This window comes from Neofelis nebulosa, chromosome 14, assembly GCF_028018385.1.
Source record: "Neofelis nebulosa isolate mNeoNeb1 chromosome 14, mNeoNeb1.pri, whole genome shotgun sequence".
Taxonomy (NCBI): Eukaryota; Metazoa; Chordata; class Mammalia; order Carnivora; family Felidae; genus Neofelis; species Neofelis nebulosa.
The window spans coordinates 10,060,156-10,084,063 of NC_080795.1; the positions used below are offsets into that span (position 1 = coordinate 10,060,156).

Genomic DNA, 23,908 nt, shown 5'->3' on the forward strand with positions numbered 1-23,908 from the left:
AATCACAGAATCGTTTCTGATAAGCAGGGCTAGTAAGTAGACCGTCGCTGTAGGTTTGTGAGCTTGTGTGTATGATGATGCAAATCATGATTTGAAGCAAATCTCTCTGCTTAAGAACAGTGGCTGCCTGTTCTCATACTGTACAGTGCAAAAGAACCCACCTGCCACTCACCTGTTCTGAGTTTTGACTTCATGTCGACCCCTGGACCCTTAAGGGCTCTCTCCTCTAAAATCTAACAATCCTTCCCCTCCTGCCTTTTCTTCCTTTTCTTATCTCAGCAATTCTGCAGCCCCTTGCCTTGCTGTGCAGCCTGTGGATTTGTCTGCCCCTGTGCAGCCCAGTACTTTTGGGGATGTTCGCACCCCCATGCCAGGCACCCCCATGCCGGACGGGCAAGCTGCCCTCTCCCACTCTCAGAGGGCTCATCCCAAATGTTTCCTGCCCTCAGCAGACTTTTTTTGCTTCCAGCTTCCCTAAGAAAACGGAGCCTGACCGGAATTAACTTTCTTAATATATTCCTCTTAGCCTCCAAGTTCAGGAAATCCATCCTTACTGCCCTCTCTTAAGTTAGAAGGTGCTTCTCTACCTGACCAAGAGACTCACTCTCCTTCCAGACAACCTCCATCCTTTCCTCCAGTTTGCCTGGAGAGTTTGTTTTATCAATTAACTTCCCTCTTTCTCTTCATTTTCTTTTTAACGTAATACTTGAAACATACAAACATTGTATCAAAAATGTCATTCTATTTTGATCAGTTGAATGATAAGGAGAATGTTTTAATAAGTAATAAAAAGGTATAACTTTGAAGGCTAAATATTAAAGTTGCCACAACTTTTTAAAATGTGTTTTTATACCTTACTAACCAGCTTATTCAGCTAACTATCTTTCGTGGCTTTGAAAATGTCTTTCAATCTCTGTGACTCTGTTTTTTTCCTATAAAGTGATATGGTTGGCCTAAACCTTCTTGTAAATCCATTCCTGTTCTCAAATGTTATTATTCCACATAAATTCATTTTGACATACACACATCTTATAAAGAAATGCATTGAACAGCTTTCCTTACCTAGTTTCCCCACCTGGTACTTTCTTTTTATATTTTGAGAAGAAGCTTATCTGGTCAGAATCTGTTTTAAAAAAAAATTCTTTTAACCTGTTTTATTTTTGAGAAACAGAGAGACAGAGTGAGAGCGGCGGGGGTGGGCGGGGGGGGGGGGGGGGGTGGAGGGAGGCAAGGGGAGGAAGGACAGAGAGAGAAGGAGACACAGAATCAGAAATAGGCTCCGGGCTCTGAGCTGTCAGCACAGTGCTGGACGCCAGGCTCGAACCCATGAACCGTGAGATCATGACCTGAGCTGAAGTCAGACGCCCAACTGAGTGAGCCACCCAGGCACCCCGGTCAGAATCTGTTTTTTTGGTTTTTATGTATGTATGTATGTATGTATTTATTTATTATTTTTGAATGTTTTAATTTATTTTTGAGGGAGAGAGAGACAGAGTGCAAGCTGTGGAGGGGCAGAGAGAGAGGGAGACACAGAACCCGAAGCAGGCTCCAGGCTCCGAGCTGTCAGCACGGAGCCCGACGTGGGTCTTGAACCCACGAAGAAGTATGAGATCATGACCTGAGTCGAAGTCGGACGCTTAACTGACTGAGCCACCCAAGCGCCCCCAGAATCTATTTTAAACAGAAAGCATTAAAGTACAGAAACAACATCCCAAGCCGACTCTGTGCTGACACAGGGCTCGATCCCACAAGCCGTGAGATCATGACCTGAGCTGAAATCAAGAGTTGGACGCTCAACCAGCTGAGCCACCCAGGCGCCCCACAGAGTTAAGCTGTTGAAAGAGATTGGATAAACCATAAATTAGAGTCCTAGGATACACGATAATTTTAGTATAATGAAAGAAGTTGGAGGAATTATGGGAGACCCAAAGGAAGCCGTACTCTTGCTGGTCCAGATCCCAGGCGGGAAAACTTGAGAGTCAGCTGTGGATGTCAGTCATTATTCCACTGTCTTCCTGTTTCACGTCTTACGTATTCAGACTTGTGTTCTAATTCTTCAATTCTTCCTTCTCAGCCTTACACCTGAAATAGTCAGTACCCCTTCGTCTCCTGAAGAGGAGGATAAGTCCATACTTAACGCCGTTGTTCTCATTGATGATTCAGTGCCAACGACAAAAATTCAGATCAGATTAGCAGATGGGAGTCGTTTGATACAAAGATTCAATAGTACACACAGGTGAGCTCGATCGCAGTTTTACACGTGGTTCCTCATCCAAATAAAACTATGCGACGTGAGCAGAGGAATAGGAAATTCATTAGATACACTTTTTAAGTATGTTTTTGACAGAAGGAAAATAAAAGGGTCATAGCTGTGTGAAAGGTCAGTGTTAGAACATCCTCTGTGAACTGCTCACAGACTAATGCAAATTCAGGTATCTCTCCAAAATGAAATTGTTAAAAGTTGCAGTTTTGCACTGTTGCTAAAACCATGTAAGTGGGATCAAATTTGGTTTAATATAGTATATATAGTAAAACTTTATTTGGACTTTACTCATTTAAAAATTATAATTCTGATTGGAGTTAACTTTCTACTTAGCAGATTCTTCATAATATAAATTTGTGGTGTAGATAAAGTATAATTGTGCTGTTGACCAGCACTGTCAATAAACTTTTCAATGTCATTTTAACATTCATTTGTACTTTTGTTGTACTCATAAGGTACCATTTTTATTTGTTCATTGATTCCCTCTAAGGGATATATTTATAATCTTAGTTGAGTTACCAGGGATATGTGAAAGTCATTTTTTAAAATGATCCTTATGACTTACACCTTTGGTGGTTATAAACTCATCTTGACCCAGGCTACTCAAAGTACCTTTTTCTGGGCCGTCTGCTGCTAAGATATTTTATACTCTGAAAAAAGTGTTAATAACATTGTTAACATTTATTTTATGTATAAAACACCTAAAGATTATCTCTGTTTACAGTTAAAGGAAGTATTAGCTACACTCAGAGTGAATGCTCATGTTTTATCTATAGTCCAAGATAAATCCATCCACTGAAATAATGTACGTTTTTAAAAGCTACAACACATTTAAATAAGGGTTAGGACTTACCATCGTCTAATTTTAGCTAAAAGCTTACATTAAAATAAAACTTTTAATATCACAAATCATTTTTGTCTTATTTCTTCAGGATCCTGGATGTCCGGGACTTTATTATACAGTCCCGTCCTGAATTTGCAACTCTTGACTTTATTCTTGTGACTTCATTTCCAAACAAAGAGCTAACAGATGAAAGCCTGACACTACAAGAAGCAGATATTCTTAACACTGTGATACTCCAGCAGCTAAAATAACATTGCTCCTACCCATGCAATAGCATGTAGGAAAGATAATGTGCCATAATAATAAGGAAAATGCGTATAGCATTAAGAAAACAAACTATTTTTATTATTTATACAGATAAATTTTGGTTTTATTCTCATTCTGTCTTCCAGCCTTAGAATAGATGAATTTGGACGAGGAATAGATTTTTGAGAGAAATATGTTTGAGGTTTTAGTTGCAGGGCTGGCTTATGTTGATAGCCTGTAAATGTCCAGGCAAACCAATTTGTTACATGCTCTGTGTTAATGTAACAACATTTGTTTGCAGAGAAAATGAACAAAATCCCATTTTGATAAATGCGTTTGGTAAAATTTGCACTAAAGTTGCTGCATTGAGCAACAGCCATCAAGAAATCTTGTGATCAAATAGTTTGAAATTTTTTCTGTGTCATGTACTGAAAAGTATCTGTGTTCTGATTTTGAAATACGTTGATCGTATAATTATTCCTCCTATTAAGATTGTACGCATCCTTTTTACTGATTTAGCTATATTACTGTGTCAAAAAATACAGTTTGGCCTTGTATTTTACAGAACTATGACCATCATAAACCAGAAGCAAAGACATAAAGGCCAGCAGTTCTTGAGAAGATCTGTTAAAGAGCACTTTAGAGTAATTACAATCCCTCCCAGAGCCTGTCTTGATCGCATTCATTTATTTATTCAACACATTTTTCTAGGGGACCCACTATATATACTGAACACTGTTCTAAGTGTTCAACCCAGAATGTATTCTACTCCAGGGCACAACGAGTGTACAAATTCAGAAATGTAAATTCCGTCAGCCAGACTGGATCTAAAGAACTACCAGCATAAATATTTGCATTTCTGCCAAAGCCAGCTGCTTCCCGAATGAGGTAGGCTACATCAGGAATGATAGAAAAGCTTTTTCTTCTTCCCAGATACCATTTCATCTTTGGTCACCACTCCTGGTTCGTTTTCTGTGGCTGCTGTAACAAACGACTACAGACTTAGTGGCTTCAAATAGCACAAATTTATGATCTTGTAATTCTGTAGGTTGGATGTCCACCATGGGTCTCACTGGCTAAAATAAGGCATTGACAAGGCTGTGTTCCTTTTGAGAGGCTCCAAAGGAGAACCTTTTCCTTATGTTTCCGCTTCTAGAGGCCACCTGCCTTCCTTGGCCTATGGCCCCCTTTTTACATCTTCGGAGCCAGGAATACTGCCTCTCTGACCCTTCTCTGTCGTTAATTACACCTCGTTAACAACAACAGGAAGGGTTCTCTGCTTTTAAGGACTCATGTGATTGGATTGGGCCCACCAGATAATTCCGGATTATCTCCCCCTTTGTAAGGTCTGTGGTAACCTTAGCCGCATCTTTAAAAAGTCCCTTTTCCCACACGAAGTGGCACATCACAGCTTCCCTCTGGGGGCTCCAGGGGCTCCAGGGGCGAGTCTGTTCTCTGCCTCCTCTGAGGCTGCTGGCATCCCTCACTCTGGCTGCGTCCCGCCAATGCCTGCTTCTGTCCTTAGTCCTTTACTACCGACTTTACTTCTCCTCTTTTCCTCTTACAAGGACCCTTGTGACTACCTTTGGTTTACCTAGCATAATTACCAGAAAAGTCTCATCTCGAGTTGCTTAACTTAACCACCTCTGCAAAAATCCTTTTCCCACGTAAGGTAACACATTTATAGGTACGGTGATGGGAACAGGGACGTTTTGGGGGCCGTCCTGACTACCACAGCCCACTCCTGCTTCAAGGATCCATATGCATCCCACAGAAAGTCACCCCATCCAAAGATGCTCGAAAGTGTCAGCCCATTCCAGCATCGACTTAGACTGCAAAGTCTTACCTGGATCCCACCGGTTCAGAAGTCCCACGCCTCATTTAAAATCCTCTAAAGCAAGTGTGAGTGAGGGTCTGGGCATGATTCCTGGGACGTAGTCCTCTCCACCTGTGCACCTGTGAGCCTAGAAAAACAGTTATCTGCTCCCAAATAGAATGGTGGGACAGGCAGACAATAGGGTTTATAGGCATCATTCCTGTTCAGACAGACAAACGAGAAAAAGAGCCACCCATGCCAAGCAATTTAGAAGTGAGCCATGCACACGCCATCAGGTCTCAAATCCCGGGTACAGCCTTCTGTGGCCCACAGCACCATCTAGGCTCGTGGTGTCCTCCCAGAGCCGTCTTTCCTTTCTTGTGAAAGGTGGCACCTGAGCAGTTTTATCGGCTTGTTTCTTACCTGTGGAATTGTGGGAAGTCTGACCGTCTTTCACTTCGTACCATCCCCATCGATTTCAACCTAAGAGAGCAGTAGCTGCCCGTATAACATCCGAAGAAACTTGGGGATCTTGCGTGCGTGTTACGAGGGTTCGGTCCAGTAGACCAGAGGCCCCTGCACAGAGCATTCCTAGCTGATCACGTCTCCCTTTGTGGCTTTTTGTGAGAAGGCCGAGAGGATCCATGAGTCACACCCTTAATCTCTTCAAAGAACCTATAGTGTGACCAAAAAAATTCAGGCCTTCCTCGGGTATTAGCGAAAGGTTCCATAGCTGCACCCTCCTCTCTTTCCCCTGAGCAGGCTTTCCCGACAGGGAATCTCTTAAGGTCCTTTGTCATTTCGGTAGACTGAGAATCTGCAAGTCATTGTTGAGTCCTGTTTTCTTTAACAGGTATTTCCTCAATTTATCTGGCTCCTCTCACCTCTCACTGTAACTGGCAAGAAGAAAGCAGGCCGCATCTGGCCCACTCTGCTTGGAAATCTCTTCAACCAAACAAATGTCTTCGGTGTATCCCTTACAACTAATGCTTTCCGCACAGCTGCTGACCCCATGTTGCTAAGCTTTTTGCCACTCTGGAACCAGAATCTTTTCCTTCGGTTTCCAGCAGCATGTTCCTCATCTCCTAGGAGCCCTCATTGGCAGCACCTTTAATGCCCTTATTTCCTCTAACAGTCTGTTTATGACGGTTTACGTAATCTCCATGGCAGTTTGGGTGTTCTCTACCCTGCCCTTTACCTCCTTCCTGCCCTCATGAGCGTTAACATGCGTAGATCCGCTCGCTAGCGGCACTCGGGGCCATCTTGCCTCTTTCTGTCGTGCTCCTGAAAGCTCTTCCAGCCTCTACCCACTGCCCGATTGCAACGCTGCGTCCTCATTTCTAGGTATTTGTTCCAGCGGCGCCCCGTTTCCAGGTGTCTGGGAAAGCACTATGCCTACTCACTGCCACGTGACGTGAATGCGCCAGTAGGAGACCTGGGATCCACCTGCCTCGGGTGCTCTGGTCGTTTTCAGGGAGGTGAACTGACCCGTGGCAGAGGTCTTCCCCCTGGCAGGGCTGGCAGAAGTTCCACGGAGAGAAGTGTTATCTCACCTCCACGGAGAAGCTTGTTCTCAGTGTCACGAGGCGGAGTGACGTCATTCCTGAGTCTTCTCCGAGCAAAGGAAGCCATGCTCCTCTCCACTGACTGATAACCGCTTGGAGGATCTGTGAACAGATGGCAGGCTAAAACGCTTACCAGGAACGAGCTATGGTGTCACAGGAGCAAAATCATCTTCCTTAGGAAGTCATCTGTTGGAACAAATGGACATTTTATATTAAAGGGCGTTGCCATATTTTGGATTCGCAAAACCCTGTAAAATTGTTTGAAATGCTATTCCTGTAGTTCCTTTTTATCGCGTAGGTCGCGTGCCTGTAGACGCACATACAAAAGCCACTGCCATCTTTATATATGATAGTCTTGGACAATGTAGAAGTTAGGAGGGAGAACTGGGCATTCAGAACAACGCTTTCACACGTACTACATGGCGTTTTGCTGCATTAGAGTCGTTTCCCCGAATTCTTTTTACTACTGGAGTCACCGTAACCTGTAAGATCTATCATCACCCCCCAAAAAGATGCCATTACATCGAGCTGTTAGACAACCACGTGTGAGGGCAGTTGGTTTGCATGACATATGTAATCAAAGAGTTTAAGTGTCTGCTTTACCAATAAAGAATGTTTTCACTGAAAGTCATTGAAAATCCTTTTCAAAATCTCCTTGATTTGCAGGTTTATTTGAGTGACATAGATTAAAGCATGAATATCCTTGCCTGTGCTTTAATTTCCTGTAGTGTATCTTCTTGATTGACAGAGAAGAACTGAATTGTAGCTACGGTATCTCAATTTCCCGTTACCGTTGTTGTTTTTATTCCATCAAAATAAAGGTGCAAAATTTTCTGTATGATTTTGTATAAGTCTGTATAATTCTCTGTATTAATTTTAAGTATCTTTTAACTCCAAAGAAGTGATTTATAAAAGGAGCCCCAATGCACATGTGTAACTGTGTGTGTGTGTGTGCACATGCACGAGCGTAGCACCCAAAAATTAACGGTTAGTATAGATAGCAACATAATCATGTTTAAGGCAACGCCTTTTCCTGCTTTGACCTTCGTGATGGAAGATTGTTTAAAATGAGCACGTGTCATTTTATGCAACTGTAAGTTTCTTTTTGGTTCATATTTCCCATCTCTGCAGAGTGCACCTTTCCACGTACCTTGTAGAACATTGTTAATTATACAGCGTGTCAGGCCGGAGTTTCCACGTTTAACATCTTTCCCGTTATGTTCATTTTTGTCTGTGTGGGAAAGGCTTGTTTCTTCTAATGTTAGCAGATTTTGTCATTTTTGTCCTAGGATTGGGAATGGTAAACGTGTAATTTTTAGTGTCCCATCAGAGTCTGTGTTGATTAAACAGTAGCAACTACAAATACTGGAAACACTCAGAACATCAGTAGGCTTGAACGTGAACGCATGAACATAGTTGAATCCGAGTGGAGGTCTTGCTCCCAGCAGCCTGGACTTTTTAGCCAGGTCTGGGCTTCTGAGCGTAGAAGGTAGTAGGCTAGAGTAGCACCTTATAGGAAGAAATGTTCATCCTCAGCATGGATTTAACAGTCCCTGACATGAGGTGATAATTTTTATTAACATAGTAAAATTACATGCAAATAAATGGTTTAGATACACATATCATAAAATATATGATAACATGAAGGCTGGGTCTTTTCTCCCCCTTGGAAACACACTGTAGGGGCGCCTGGGTGGCTCAGTCGGTTAAGCATCCGACTTCGGCTCAGGTCGTGATCTCGCGGTCTGTGAGTTCAAGCCCCGCGTCGGGCTCTGTGCTGACTGCTCAGAGCCTGGAGCCTGTTTCGGATTCTGTGTCTCCCTCTCTCTCTGACCCTCCCCCATTCATGCTCTGTCTCTCTCTGTCTCAAAAATAAATAAACGTTAAAAAAAAAAAAATTTGAACACACTGTAAATGTCCATAATGTTAGTAGATGTCACTGAAACGTTGTGTGTACATGGGTATTCTATGGCAATTCAAACTAATCTGACTTTATAATCTTTTTTTTTTTTTAATATTTATTTATTTATTTTAAGAGAAAGAGTGAGCAGGATAGGGGCAGAGAGAGAATCCCAAGCAGGCTCCACACTGGCAGCACAGAGCCTGATGGGGGGCTTGAACCCACGAGCTTCGAGATCGTGACCTGAGCTGAAATCAAGAGTCAGACGCCTAACTGACTGAGCCAGTCAGGCGCCCCTGACTTTATATTCTTTAATTAAGCTTGTGCGTGATTCATTTGCAATAAGGCCTATAGATAAATAAGTACTTGGGTTGAACATTGATTGAGGGCTTAGGAAGAGCAGGGTCCCATATTCGATAGGCAGATGTCACTCATGGTCAACATCCCTCTCTGTCACCCTGATCTCAGTGTAAATGTGACTTCAGAGAGACCTTTCGGGAGGCCTCAGTCTAAAATCACGCCCTTGTCTCTGTCACACTACCCTGTTCACTATAGGTATTAGCAATACCTGATATTTTCTCGTTAACTTGTTTGGCTTTTACCAACATCTAACATGGAGACGGTCTTTCCTGTACCCTGTCCCCCCTTTCAAGTGACGAAAGTAAAACTATTTAGCAACAGCTTGATGTCCTTTACCTAAGGGAAAACAATCCGTGGGTTGGGGGTGGGGTGGGGGGGGTGGAGCGGGGAATACACAGCCTCACAAGCCCTGGAGCACTGACCCCAAGGGATTTGGGGCAAGAGTGAGCCTTGTAGATGGTACAAGAGGCAACTGAGAGACACGCATGATTGGCTTGGGTGGGGGGGGTTCCTTACAAGACTGGCAGGGCCTGTTTTCCAGAGAAAGGTAAGCTAGCTAAAGCTGAGACAGAGGATTATGATTGGTGTGTGCTAGGTTTCCTTGAAGGGCATTTCCCATAAGAGCAAGCTTGGGTTTAAATTTGTGACGCGGGCCAGACCCCGGGGGCATCCTACATTTTGTGGATCCCAATATATGAACTCACTTTATCGCCCCAGATAGCCCGTGCTATCCACTGCTGGGGACATCGCTTGGAGCTTAGAACAGTACCTTAAATGTAAAAGTCCTAAGTGGTTAATAAGTCACCAACCAGTGAATTAAGAATGGGACCCTCCGAATGTTGGAAGAATGTGTATATACATATTTTGAAACAGAGATTCAGAGGTGCTAACAGAACTGACACCGGTGACAGAAAACATTTGTCCAGATGTTTGGGTTTTAAAGGAAGAGGAACAAAGTATTGTACAAGTGGGAGACTTGATTCATTCCCAGGAGCGGTGCCACCTATAACTCTAAGTGGATGGCCCCGGCATTTCCCGTGGTAGAACTGGGATAAAGAGAGCTGAAGAATAACGCCCTCCTGAGAAGCCAACAGTAAGAGAAACACCCGACATTGTCTGGATCCCAGTGGTAGGTGCTGTGATTCTACAAGTTCAAGAATGAGGAGGAACTTTGTTCTGTAGGCGTGGTTGAGACCCTCAACTCCTTATGTTCTACTTGATTATTCAGAAAGGTATGCTGCCCACCTGTCGTGTAATCTAATTGCTTCTAGTCTGATTTCTCGTATGGATTCTATCCTTACTTCAGAGTTAAAATACCACTAGCCTCTCAGTAGCTATTACTTAACTTGCTCCCTTTCACATAAAATGTTAGCCGTTGATGTTTTACGGTAGAATGTGATGCCTCGTCATCGTTTATCTGTTAACTTTAATACTGACACCTCAAAAATGCGAAAGTTGATTTTAATGAAATTTACTTGAAATTTACTTGAAATTTATTTAACTGGGAGTGTGCCGCAGTTTATGGCAACTCTCATCAACTGAAAAGCTGCAGAAAGTCAGATGATACTAGAGACTTTGCTTGCACATCGCTTGTGCCTTTGAAATGAAATTAGTGTGAGGAACTGTTTGTTGACTTTGGGTTGACTCTCACTTTGGCCGAACTGATAAAATTCTCACTAGTCACTTTATATCGTTCTTGTTCTCTAAATTAACTCCCATTGCCCAATCTTCCACGCAAGCAAAGAAAGCAGAAATGACCTGGAGTTACGGATTTCCAAATAACCTTTATAAACAGACAAGGATATCAGCAAACAGGTGTGAGTTTCAATGTTCTTGAAATTATTTTTCAGAGAGAAAATAATGCTTAAAATTCTCTTAATTTGGGGGCACCTGGGTGGCTCAGTCGGTCAAGCATCCGACTTCAGCCTAGGTCATGATCTCACAATTCGTGAGTTCGAGCCCTGTGTCGGGCTCCGTGCTGACAGCTCAGAGCTTGGAGCCTGCCTCGGATTCTGTCTCCCTCTCTCTCTGCCCTTCGCCTGCTCATGCTCTGTCTCTCAAAAATAAATAAATATTAAAAAAAAATTCTCTTAATTTTGATATTCTTTAAATGTTTATTTTTGAGAGAGAGAGAGAATGTGTGAGTGGGGGAGAGGCAGAGAAAGAGGAGAGTCCCAAATAGGCTCTGCATGGTCAGTGTGGAAGCCGATGTGGGGCTCGAACGCATAAACTGTGAGATCATGACCTGAGCCAAAACCAAGAGTCAGATGCTTGACTGACTGAGCCACCTATGCGCCCCAATTTTGATATTCTTTAATAGCACCCTTTATGTCTTTATGTTAAAACACCTAGTACTTATTTAATTTGCATAGATTTTAACATACTGTAAATAAATACAAATATTAAGTATATTTGACACTCAAAATGGCACTAAAGCTCATAGCTGTAAATGATCAGGGGTTCCCTATGTGCAGCCCATGAAATAAATGACTTTTAACATAGAATTATGTCCCAAGGCATCCTAATCATTTTGTTTGAGATGTAATGAAAATTTCAAGAGAGGCTACATTCGATTCCAAGGCACACGCATGACTCATTGAGTGTGTGGTATATCTCATTTGATCTTGTCTCCTCAGACAAGGACCACTGGGTGATTCACAAACTGTATTTATCTTTTCTTTCTCTAAATGTTTTTTTTTTTTTTTAATAAGAGGATCTACCGTAACCCATCAGTGAAAACAACTATAAAAACTGTTCGCAGTTTTAGAAGTTTTCAATTTTATGACTTAAGCTTTTCATTTCATACCTGCAAAGAAGTCCCTTAAATCCACTTCTGGATGGTTCTCCAATCAAGGCTAAGACTTTTACTCAAATAATTGCATTTAGGTATATGTAAACATATTTTTGGTTATTTCCCTCATTCTTCCTGTTATAAACAATAGTTAGTGCCTACTTTGACTCATAGGGTCTACCAAAATATCTAAAAATCTTCATCCTATAAGTATGTGGGGGGCTGGGAGCGGTGGTGGTGATGTGTTTTCCAACAACACACAAACGTTCATTTCCATTCTCATTTCCCCTGCCTTTCTCTTGTCAGGTTGTCTTTTCTCTCTTTTCTCCATATGCTGTTAAATATTACTTCCCAAACTTGTTGACTGGCTGGGAGCTTCCCATGGAAGAATCAGTTCTTCATCCTCAAATGTGTAGGGAGAAGGGCCACGTGTAGGGAAGACGGGGTGAGGCGAGCCTTCACGAGAGCCCTGGGAGACCAGCAGCATCAATGTTATCCCCATTGTCTTTATGGGAGAAAAAGTGAAATGACTGGGGAAGAATCACGTTGTGAGCAGAGATGAAGTCAGCGACTCCTGCCTCTCGGTGTGCTTTGGTTTCCAGTAGGGTCGGGCAACAAACATTGTCCTCATTTCTGATTAATCATCTACATGGGGCGCCTGGGTGGCGCAGTCGGTTAAGCGTCCGACTTCAGCCAGGTCACGATCTCGCGGTCCGTGAGTTCGAGCCCCGCGTCAGGCTCTGGGCCGATGGCTCGGAGCCTGGAGCCTGTTTCCGATTCTGTGTCTCCCTCTCTCTCTGCCCCTCCCCCGTTCATGCTCTGTCTCTCTCTGTCCCAAAAATAAATTAAAAAAAAAAAACGTTGAAAAAAAAAAAAATCATCTACAGTGAACGTACAGAGATATCAGGACACTCATTTTACAGACTGTCGATAAAAGGTTAAATAATATGCTAAAACATACTCAGCAAATATGGCAACTCTTAACTTTACCACCAAAGCCATCCTCAAATACAATCTTACTCCATGATGATTTGGTCACTTTGGTGCTCTGTAACTTCTTGTGTGGAGTATTCAAATATGGTTCAAGGTTTTGTTATATTTTTCCTCAGTGTTTGCAGTTTCCCTAGCAATTTTATTACGCCAAGAATAATGAGGCAGAAAAAAAAAAAAAACAGTATTGGAAGGAATCAGGCACTAGTTCTCTAAGTCGTTTTTTTTTTTTTTTAATCGGAGCAGTGAATGTCGAATTCTTTTTACATTGATCTAGCGCATGAATCTGGTATTCTTGCTCAACTTTAAACCGGAATATCTTGAAGCCAAAAAGTTAATAAGCCTAGGAATCTGAAAAATTCTTCGTACAGCCTTTGAAAAATCCTGTGTGCTACAACGTGGCGGTGGATGGAGGCTGGCCGGTGGTTATCTTCAATGTAAGAAAAGAACTGAGCTTACCGTAACAGTTATCACTGCCGGGCAGCAATTAACAATATCAGACATGCTCTTGTTGATTACCGTTAACTTCTTTCACAAAATGACTCCAATCTTATAAAACAACCCGGGTGGAAAGTGGAAGGCCGGCATTTTCGCCCACCAATGCCTGTGTCTGGAGGAGGAGCCAGGGGAGGTAGGGCAGTGAGTGAAGAATTTCTTTTTTCATATGTATGTCATCATCCGGTAGTAAACATCACCGGCCCCGCTGATCTTCACAAGGATCGAGGTGCTGCTGTTAACAAGACAGAATCCTGTTAGTGCCTTTGACAAGTTAGTGCTGGGACATCAGTATGTGCCAGTTTGGCTCCTGAGTACTGTCTCCAGCAGACAGTGAGGAGGCCCTGGGATAGAATTTGCATCGTTGTCTCTCCCTTAGCTGTTTGAATCAAGTGTAGGGAGAGGATGGAACCTACTGGTTAAACCTCGACATCATTCGCCCTGCGTTTTCTGACCTGTGCGATGCCTAAGGAATACGAGGCTGAACACAACGTGCGTTGTCAGAAATGTGACAGTAAGTTGTGAAACTGTTGACAGTGTCGTGTACTAGTCCTTAGGGATTTTTCGGTGTGGTGTCATTGCCCAGATGTTTATCACTTGGGCACATTGTCCACGGGCCATTCTCTCCGGAGAGCATCCAACTCTTATGCCCCAAATGTCTCAACTCCCTCACTAATGCACTTGCCAGGGGGCGCCTGTGTGGCTCAGTTGGCTGAGCGTCCGACTTCAGCTCAGGTCATGAGCTCACGGCTTGTGAGTTCAAGCCCCGCATCGGGCTCCGTGCTGACGGCTCAGAGCCTGGAACCTGTTTTGGATTCTGTCTCCCTCTCTCTCTGCCCCTCCCCTGCTCACGCTCTGTTCTGTCTCTCAAAACTGAATAAACGTTAAAAAAAATTTTTTTTTAAATAATGCATTTTCCATTTTAAGACACTGCTATAAAGGCTCTGTCCTTTTTTTTTTTTTTTTTTTTTTTTTTTTCCTTTTACCCATATCATATTCCGTGCTGTTTTCTTTGGCTAGATTCTGATTACTCAGATTCGATTCTTGCAGTGGCCGGTTCTTCCAAACTGTGTGTGCAAGCCGTATGCTCGCCGGGCCCGCTAATACAGACAAAATTGGCAGGTTGGCAGGTGGAAACAGAGAAGACTGGCATAAGAGCTGGGTGTCCTAAACTGCTCAACATGCCTCTACCACCAGCTCTGCCAGTCCCTTGTCTTCTTCTGTCCAGAACAAGGACATTCGAACATGGTCCTTCAGCTCTTCATTCTGATTCCTTCCACGAAATTAAGCACTAACCAACATAACATGCCTAAAGGTGGTGTGATGGAGGTAAAAATGGCCAATAAGTAAATCCACAGAAACTATACCTTGTGTTGTTTATTCTCTTCCTTGTAGGCGGGTTTTCTGGCGCTGTTCTACTGGTAAAAGAATTTGAGGAATCTTGTCAAAAGCGTTTTTAGTATAGTAAATAGCTGGTAAATTATAGCATTAACGAATAGGTTAAAGACAGTTTTACAGGTTGGGGCGCCTGCATGGCTCAGGTGGTTAAGCGTCTGGCTCCTGACTGCAGCCCAGGTCCTGATCTCTCGGTTTGTGAGTTCAAGCCCCGTGTCCAGCTCCACACTGACAGTGCAGAGCCTGCTTGGGATTCTGTCTCTCTCTCCCGCCTGCCTCTCTCTCTCCCTTTCCCTCTGCTCATGTTCTCTCTCTCTCAAAAATAAACACTTTTTAAAAAGACAATTTTACAGGTCAATACAATTTTTCTCATTGTTTGAGAACTTAAAAAAAATTGTTAGTGTCTAACTGTGCAGATCTAATCAACAAAACGTATGGTGTCTGTATAAAATACTATTCAGTCATCTTTTAAATGCAGAATATTTAATAATATGAAAAAATTCATGCTAAAAACAAAGTCATGTTAGAAAAGGTTTACCATAGGGGCAGCTGGGTGGCTCAGTCGGTCAGGTGTCCGGCTTCGGCTCAGGTCGTGGTCTCACAGTTTGTGGGTTCAAGCCCCGCGTCAGGCTCTGTGCTGACAGCTTGGAGTCTGCTTCAGATTCTGTGTCTCCTTCTCTCTCTGCCTCTCCCCTGCTCATGCTCTGTTTCTTTCTGTCTCAAAAATAAGTATTAAAAAAAATTTTTTTTAAAGAAAAAGTAAAGGTTTACCGTAGGATGACAGTTTACTTAGGGAGAACAAAGCAAACAAACTTCTTACCATTTCTAGCCCAAGTTTCAGTCTCTAATATTATTCCTCACCGAAAGTAACCAGAGTCCCTTCAAAAAAAAATGGCTGATTTCAGCAACCCCCTAATTCAGCAACCGCACTTAGCATCCCCGGTGGTGAAACAGCCAGGCACTGCACATCTCCCAGTGGGTTGCCTGTGGCATACGCGTAGAACTTGCCAGATAACTCTCTACTAGAACTGTAACTTGAATCTGTCAGCCTGCACTTCATAGGAAATATATAGAAGAATAATTTGAAGGTCAACCAGAACTGATCAGACAAATCCAGAAGGTGAAACATTTTACAGGACAGATCTATGTCATGAAAAGAGGAGACTCTTCTAGATTCAGGGAGGGATAAGGAACACAACTGGATTAGTGTGCATTGAACAAGATCCTGATCCGGAGAGACAAACTCTAAATGATATTTTGAGGGCAACTTGTGAAATACGGTCGGGGAATATTGAAAATTATGATTGATCTTGTGAAGCGTAGTTAATATTTTCAGCTATGTAGAAAAAAGTGGTTAACGCATACTAAAGTATTCCAAAAATGTTAATGCTCATTAATGACAAAAATGTTAATGGTGGTGGAGTGTATAGGCTTTGGAGACAGGCCTGACTTTGACCCCTGACTTCATCATTGACCAGCGGGTCAAGGCATGTTAACTCTATGCCTTAGTTACCTCGTTATGCTATGCCTACCTTATAGGTAATGGGAATTGTACAAGATAATATATAGTTTAACAACTGTCTATGGCACTTTCCCATTAACCTCCTGATGGTTGACCTATTTTCTATTACAATTTTTTTTTTCTAAATCTCTCTGTTCCTGTTTTAAGCTTTCACTAGATTTCATCCTTATTTCCACTCAATATTCTTCTATTCTCTCTGTGCTGTGAGGACTCGGAGTGAAATTATCCATTGTTATCTCCGTGCCGCTGAGTACTCTGATTATACATAATCATTCACTTCTCTTAGATCTTTTTGTCACTAAAGAATTCAACAATCCCTGCTGCTGTGTCACTTGGTGACAGTTCATTTAGGACAATACCTTTTTTCTTACTGACTTCCTAATCTCCTTCAGCCCTCTATTTTCTAGAATAGTCCTGCCTGCTTTATTTTGGTTCCCAATTCTTTTTTTTTTCTTTAATTTTAGTTAACATAGAGTGTAATATTGGTTTCAGGAATAGAATTCAGTGACTCACCACTTACATACAACGCCCAGCGCTCAACACAAGTGTCCTGCGTACTTTATTTGCGATCGTTCAATCTCTCTTTTTCCCTCTCCCTCTCTCTCCCTCTCTCACTCTCTCTCATTCTGTCTCTTTCTGTGTCACTAAAGAGAGCCGGATTTTCTCTCATATAAGGGAGAATAGTTTTTCTGCTTGACAGTGTCTACTTCTCGTGTCTTTCTATTTCCTTCGTCTTGCTCCTCAGTGGAGTCCGAACCCACTTGGCTTGTGTAAACGCTTGAACTGCCTCGCTGTCCACTCTCCAATTCTCTCCCCAGTTTGGGCTCTGACTTTTGTTGCCCTCAATTATCAGAAACAGCCATGATAAGGTCTTCCTTAACCTCTTCTTCTTCTTTTTTTTTTTTAACGTTTCTTTATTTATTTTGAGAGAGACTGAGCAGGGGAGGGGCAGAGAGAGAGGCAGGGAGAGAGAATCCCAAGCAGCGTCCACATTGTTGACGCAGAGCCTGAGGCAAGGCTAGATCTCACAAACCATGAGATCATGACCTGAGCCGAAATCAAGAGTCCAACGAGCCACCTAGGCATCCCAACCTCTTTCTTAACTAAATCCAAAATCTTCGTGGTGATCTTTAACTTTCGGACTTTTCAGCCACTGGTAATTGTGATCAGTCTGTCTTAATTTACCTAGAACTGGCTTTCTTACTTTTCCAGTAATGTCTTTAACGCTCTCATTTGATTACAGCTACTTGTCATTCTCTCCCACCTGTCCCTCATTTGCACATAGTTTCCCTATTTTGATCATACTTACTTTGCAGTCCCTGCAATTTCTGTGCAAAGAACAGAAACAGTGTGTTTTCTGCAGCAAATTCCCCCAAGAAAACAGACTGCTGAAGAACCAGTGTTAAGAGATTAAATGAAAATGATGATATGGCAAATGTCATTCATTCCTTTAAAATCTCCTACTTTTTCCTTTAGGGATCTGAATATATATGTCAATATATCGTTAGTCTCACTAATATGTGGCAAAGTGAGTTGGTTAGATCACAAGCCACCAGAGATCCTCCCTGCCCCCAGTGTAGGAAAGTATGCTTTTCAGTCACTCTGGGGGGGGAGGAGGGGGCGGGTCCACGTTGCGTCCATGTGCCCTAAACATCATCCTGGGGTCAGGTCTCAGCGTAATCCCTCACTCTCCCACTGTTCATTAGTGTCCCTGGAAAAGCAGCCCAGAGCTCTAATATCTCCTTCTGTAAAATCAAAAAGAAGCTCATAGTACCTCCTAAAGGCAAGATAAGGAAAAGTTCTGTAAAGATACTTGTGTATTTGTTAACCACCCCCTTCCAGAGAGGGAAAAGGTGAGCAGGAGAAACATGGAATTACTTCTACCCAGAACAGCTATGCTTTCTCATCCTTCTAATTTCTACATGAGACCGGCTCTGACTTCCCTTCCACGTCCTGCGGAAGTCAAAAGCCCTCCCCAGCATTGCTCCACATTCGTCTTGTTTTCATGAGCATCTTTATTCGGAGCTCCTTGTTTCTAACGAATTAGTGCAATTTGTGAACCGCCATGCCACTGCCCCATCCCACCGCCCCGTTCCTATTCTGCACGACATTGATGCAGATGTCGAACCTGGACATCACCCATCCTGTCCTCCCCCAAAAGCCCAGCAAAAACAACACTCTGCCTACAGGGTCTTTCTTTGGGCAGCCAACTTTAATAAAAGTTGCAGAGGAAGCGGAAAGAAATATTACAGCAAGACAAACAACTTCAGTAGAACATTCCAGCCCTACCACTGTCTATTCCTGGGGATTTTTCTTTGGCCACCTTGTTCTGTGCTGCACCTCCAGGCTTATGCCACCGTGCCGACTTTATGCTCTCTGCGAGGAAGTTAATGCTCCCTAAAACTCCAGATTTTCTAAGTAAAGCCAATTCCCTCTTTTCTGTCTATAATCATAAACTTAGCCTCTTCACCAAACCAATTGAGGTCCTCAGCAGAAAAGGGTGGAGATGTCTTCCTTAGTAGCTGTATATGGCATTTTCACCATCCATTACATAATGGCTTGGTTCTTAATGAAAATGTGGCTGTGGTATCACAGTTGTTTTGTTTTGTTTTGTTTTAAATGCCATTGACCTAGAGTTTATAGGCCTAAGAATAAAGAACTACCTGAGAGTAAACATAAGAAGTACAACACACACAGGATCAAGGCTACATGCAAATACAGTTTGGTTTCAGCCTTCCCAAATAGCTGTAGGGGGGCCAAAAAAAAAAAAAAAAAGACCTTGATAAGTACTGTTCAAGGTCTATTCTTATCAGTAAATGGCCTTGATCTTGGCTATTGGGTCCAGAGTTGAACAGGCCATGTATATAACCTACTGGCTTATGTTGACATTGGAAGCTTTATAGCTCTTCAGTGACAAAATGCTTGCTATTTCCAAACTTTCTAATATACACACAAATACACACTGTTACCTCTACTGATATTTCTTTGTCCTAAGAGATAGAGTTATCAGTTTACCTTTTTGTGCAAGCCAATTGTTTATAAGCTTTGAAAAGTATGCTAGTTCAAGGTGAACAGAACAGGGAGAGGGAAATAATATCAAATATTCAAATAACACATCTCAATAGAACCAACTTTGGGTCCTCCTGCTTGATTAGAGGGAGATTTTCAAAACACTTATAGCACCTAATGTGTGGCCAGTATCAGATGAACCCAACGCAAACTGGAGGCTGGAGTGCGGGGTAAGTTCTTGCTTTCTTTCTTTGAACTTCCGTTAAGCAACCAACAAAAACAGCATGTCCCATGACATCAGTGCTTGGACCAATTTTTCAATTAAGTTTCGGTAGATCAGCACCATGGCAATGAGCTCACTGGGTTACATGTTTAAAGTTTTGTATTTCTCGAATGTTCATGTCTCATGTGGATTTCCACAGAAGCAATATGGTTCATGGACACATCATGGCTTGGCAGGAGGAAGACAATGACTGTATAAACTGAAGTCTTGTCTTTATTCCACCACTTACCATCAATGGGACATTAGGCAAATCACTTCACCTCTCTAAAGTGTTCCACAACATAAGAAGTCATTATGTATCTGTCATCTATTGATTTAAGGCCTTCCTTGCTTTGCTGACCACTGTCTGTGAAATAGAGATCGTCCTTTTTAGTTTTAGTTTTTCTGAAATTTGTTTACATCTTAAGGAGTCTAGTACATTTAAAATAACTTGACGGGGCGCCTGGGTGGCGCAGTCGGTTAAGCGTCCGACTTCAGCCAGGTCACGATCTCGCGGTCCGTGAGTTCGAGCCGCGTCAGGCTCTGGGCTGATGGCTCGGAGCCTGGAGCCTGTTTCCAATTCTGTGTGTCTCCCTCTCTCTCTGCCCCTTCCCCGTTCATGCTCTGTCTCTCTCTGTCCCAAAAATAAATAAAAAAAAATAATAAATAAAAAAATAAAAATAAAATAAAATAACTTGACATTTGATGAAAAATAAAGTTACTCTGTTGATAGCGGTCATGATCTTTCAGTCATCCCCCAAAACTTTTCTCAACATTTGGTCATAATAATAACATGCTGACTTAGAAGTCTATTTGCATGTATTTCTCCCCAAATAGGAAATCAACATAGATCACCGTTTCTGAAGATTCTTTCAACCTTGGAATGGTTGGAAGATTTCTTGAGGATTGTGACCAGACCAGAAGAGAAAACAAATATAGAGGCGACATATTAGTCAGTTATAGCCTTAGTTAGGTATTATTTGAATTTTTCTTTGGATGATTTACCTTAGAACTGTTTGGGCACATCCAAGCTCAAAGATAGACTTAACCCGTTGCACGCATAAAGCAGGATTTCTATGAGGGTAACGCTTCTTCTAGCCTGGCATTTTATAAGGCAGCATCACTTCTGGTCAAACCAGCCACAGCCCACCCAGACTCGAGGGCAGAGGGAACTGACCCCGCCTCTCAAAGAGAGGACTGTCATCTTTAGTCTGCCACAAGTTCATTTTCCAGAAACATCACTCCCAAACATTTTTTCCTAAAATGACATTTCGAAAAGCCATGATGGATTCTAAGAGTAACATAGGCACAGTATTTGATCTAAGATACAGAGACGTTCCTCCTTTATTTTGGAGCTAAGTGTACCCTAATGTGATGTAATGTGTGGTGATATAGTACAATGCAGATGCCCTCTTTGGGGGATCCATTGTCCTTGTTATGTGACTTCAGAAAATACCCACTCTGGGTTAAGATAAGTTATTTCATTACAGTTGTGGGTGGTTGGCTAGGGAGAAGAAATAATTCTTTCAAAAGGAATGCATACTTATGTTTATATCCAAAAGTCATAGTGAATGTGAACACTAATGTCCCAGGGTCTGGTAGTTGTGCTCTATCTACTTGAATAACCAACTAATGCTCATTCTTATTGTCAATCTCGTGTAGCATCTGAGGACCAGCTACTAGCAGCTAATCAATCAGCCGCTTTTAAGTACACGTCGTCTTGATGGTCAAGGCTTTGCCGACAAAATCAGCAGGCTACAAAAGAACAACAGCCGGAGTAAAACCACTCCATCTGTTCAGAGCTACAGGTTATACACATTTAATTTGTCGGCTTTGGAATCTAGCCCTTGACAGAGGTCATCATCGTGCGAAGCGACCCTGCTGATGGGATTGAGCCATGAACAGGTGTGCCATGAATAGGTGACTGAGTGCACTGACAGCACTTGGCAAGCTGGCTGGGTGCCGGGACGGCTACAGTCCCCCGACCGATGACCTCCGGCTTCAAGCAGACCTTTCCAGTTATCCCATGTGCCTGAAGTAGAATAATGTCTCTATGTGTACCCTGTTGAAGGAAAAAAATGAAGAGCCACCCACCCACCCAAGGAATAGCTATCATCAAATTTTTAACTACCCAGGTTGGAAGGTCATCTAGCCTAAAACCCGGACTAATTTATCAACAAATATCTTTTTTTTTTTTTAACGTTTATTTATTTTTGAGACAGAGAGAGACAGAGCATGAACAGGGGAGGGGCAGAGAGAGAGGGAGACACAGAATCCGAAACAGGCTCCAGGCTCTGAGCTGTCAGCACAGAGCCCGACGCGGGGCTCAAACTCACGGACCGTGACCTGAGCCGAAGCCGGACGCTCAACCGACTGAGCCACCCAGGTGCCCCTCGACAAATATCTTTGTTTGCTCACAATGGCAAGATTCTAGAACACTGATCTCACTGGCTGATTTTTTTGGAACTGTGGTAAAATACACATAACATGAAATTTACCACCGTAACCATGTTTACGTGCACAACTCAGGAGTGTTAATTTCCTTCACACTGTTAGGCAACCAATCTCCAGAACTCTTTTCCTGTTATAAAATTATAATTCTACCCCCTTAAACAACAACTCCCTATGGCTCCCTCCCTCTAGCCCCTGGAAATCACCATTCTCTTTTCTGCCTCCATGCATTTGACTCCTCTAAGCACCTCATGTAAGGGGTATTGTGCTGTGTATGTCTTCTGGTGACTGGCTCGTTTCACTTAGCATAATGTCCTCAAGGTTCACGTGTGTGGTAGTGTGTGTTAGAATTTCCTTCGTTTTAAAAGCTGAATAATATTCCATTGTGTACAACTGCCACGTTTTGTTTAACCCACTGATATTTTACACATGTTTTTATTATTGATACAGACTTACTTCTGGAGCCTGATCAGGGCATCTAGAAGCCATTGCATTGTGATTCATTTTCATTTATTATCCCTCGTAAACAAATGCATCTGCCATAGGTCAACCACAATATTTGGGTGGGGGGTGTTGGGGGGGTTGTTTCTGTTTTTGCCTTGGTAATGTGTAATGGATGTTACGTAATATAAATAGAGCAAAAATTATTAGAACTCTAGTCCAGGTCAAAGCACTTGACTATGACATTGAATGAAATACCTCTGATGGCTGGATTCATCACAGGATTGTGTTAGTGAGGACTCCTGGTTGCCAAGGCCTCAAGGGCATCTCGCAAAATCTAAAGAGAATCTAAGGAGTAGAAAGGGAAGGACTGGGGAGCCTGGGTGGCTCAGTCGGTTAAGCATCCGAGTCTTGATTTTGACTCAGGTCGTGATCTCAGGATCATGAGATCCAGCTCTGCATCTGGCTCCACAAGCCTGCTTAAGATTCTCCCTCTCCTCTCTCTCCCTCTACCCCTACCAACCTTCCCCCCACCGCCATCCCCCCACCCTTTACTCTCTCTCTGAAGAAAGGAGGGAGGGAGGGAGGGAGGGAGGGAAGGAAGGAAGGAAGGAAGGAAGGAAGGAAGGAAGGAAGGAAAAGAAAGGAAGGAAGGAAAAGAAAGGAAGGAAGGAAGGAAGGAAGGAAGGAAGGAAGGAAGGAAGGAAAAGGAAGGAAGGAAGGAAGGAAAAGGAAGGAAGGAAGGAAGGAAGGAAGGAAGGAAGGAAGGAAGGAAGGAAAACAAAGAAAGAAAGAAAAGAAAGAAAGAAAGAAAGAAAGAAAGAAAGAAAGAAAGGAAAAGAAAGAAAGGAAGGAAGGAAGGAAGGAAGGAAGGAAGGAAAAGAAAGAAAGAAAAGAAAGAAGAAAGAAAGAAAGAAAGAAAGAAAGAAAGAAAGAAAGAAAGAAAGAAAGGGAGGAAAAGAGAATGACTTATTTGAGGTATAAGAACAGCTGGACCCAGAACTCAAATGACATCAAGACCTTCTCCCTTGTATCTACTTCTCTCTTGTCTGTCAGCCTCATTCTTCTCTCTCTACGCATCCTGGCCTTCACCTGGCAGAAAATATAACAACTTCAGAACCTAACTGAACCGTTAACAGTTGACTGGCTTTAGCAACTGACTGGCTTTAGCAGCCTTCGAGGAGCCCAGATTCCCGAGAGCCCACTTCAGACGTGACCGTGAGGCCAGTGAACACCCTGCCAGAGGGAGGATCCCAGGGCCTGGAGAACACAGACAAGGGAACATGATCAAGGTCTACTTAAGGCGCTACACACACACTTCCAGGCACAGAATCCTTATGGTCCCTGCCCTGGCGAGATTCCGTCTTCGCAGAGAAGCAGTGACTGCTGTGTTTCCTCTTTTTGCTTTACCACATTCCCATCTAGAACTTGACACGAGCAGGACCACTCCGTGGTCTCATCTTCTCAAGGTGTCTCTGATGATACAGCTCTGTGTGTCTGACTCCTTTGTCCCCACCTCCATCCCCGGTCCTCCTTCCCCACTTTTGCTCATGAAGGG

General features: G+C 42.8%; 1 protein-coding gene across 3 annotated transcripts in view; it reads left to right on the forward strand.

The window, feature by feature from the left end:
• UBXN2B (UBX domain protein 2B) overlaps positions 1-7,572 on the forward strand; it is a 28,539-nt gene extending 20,967 nt beyond the window's left edge. Inside the window, exons 7-8 of one of the 3 annotated variants that reach the window (XM_058699642.1) lie at positions 2,075-2,236; positions 6,514-7,572. In XM_058699642.1, coding sequence (XP_058555625.1) covers positions 2,075-2,236; positions 6,514-6,820 — 469 coding nt within the window. In that variant the 3' untranslated portion in view covers positions 6,821-7,572. Of the gene's footprint in view, positions 1-2,074; positions 2,237-3,195; positions 4,019-6,513 lie in introns of those variants that run through there. The other 2 variants (XM_058699643.1, XM_058699644.1) reach the window with 2 other exon arrangements.
• The last annotated feature ends 16,336 nt before the right edge of the window (positions 7,573-23,908 follow it).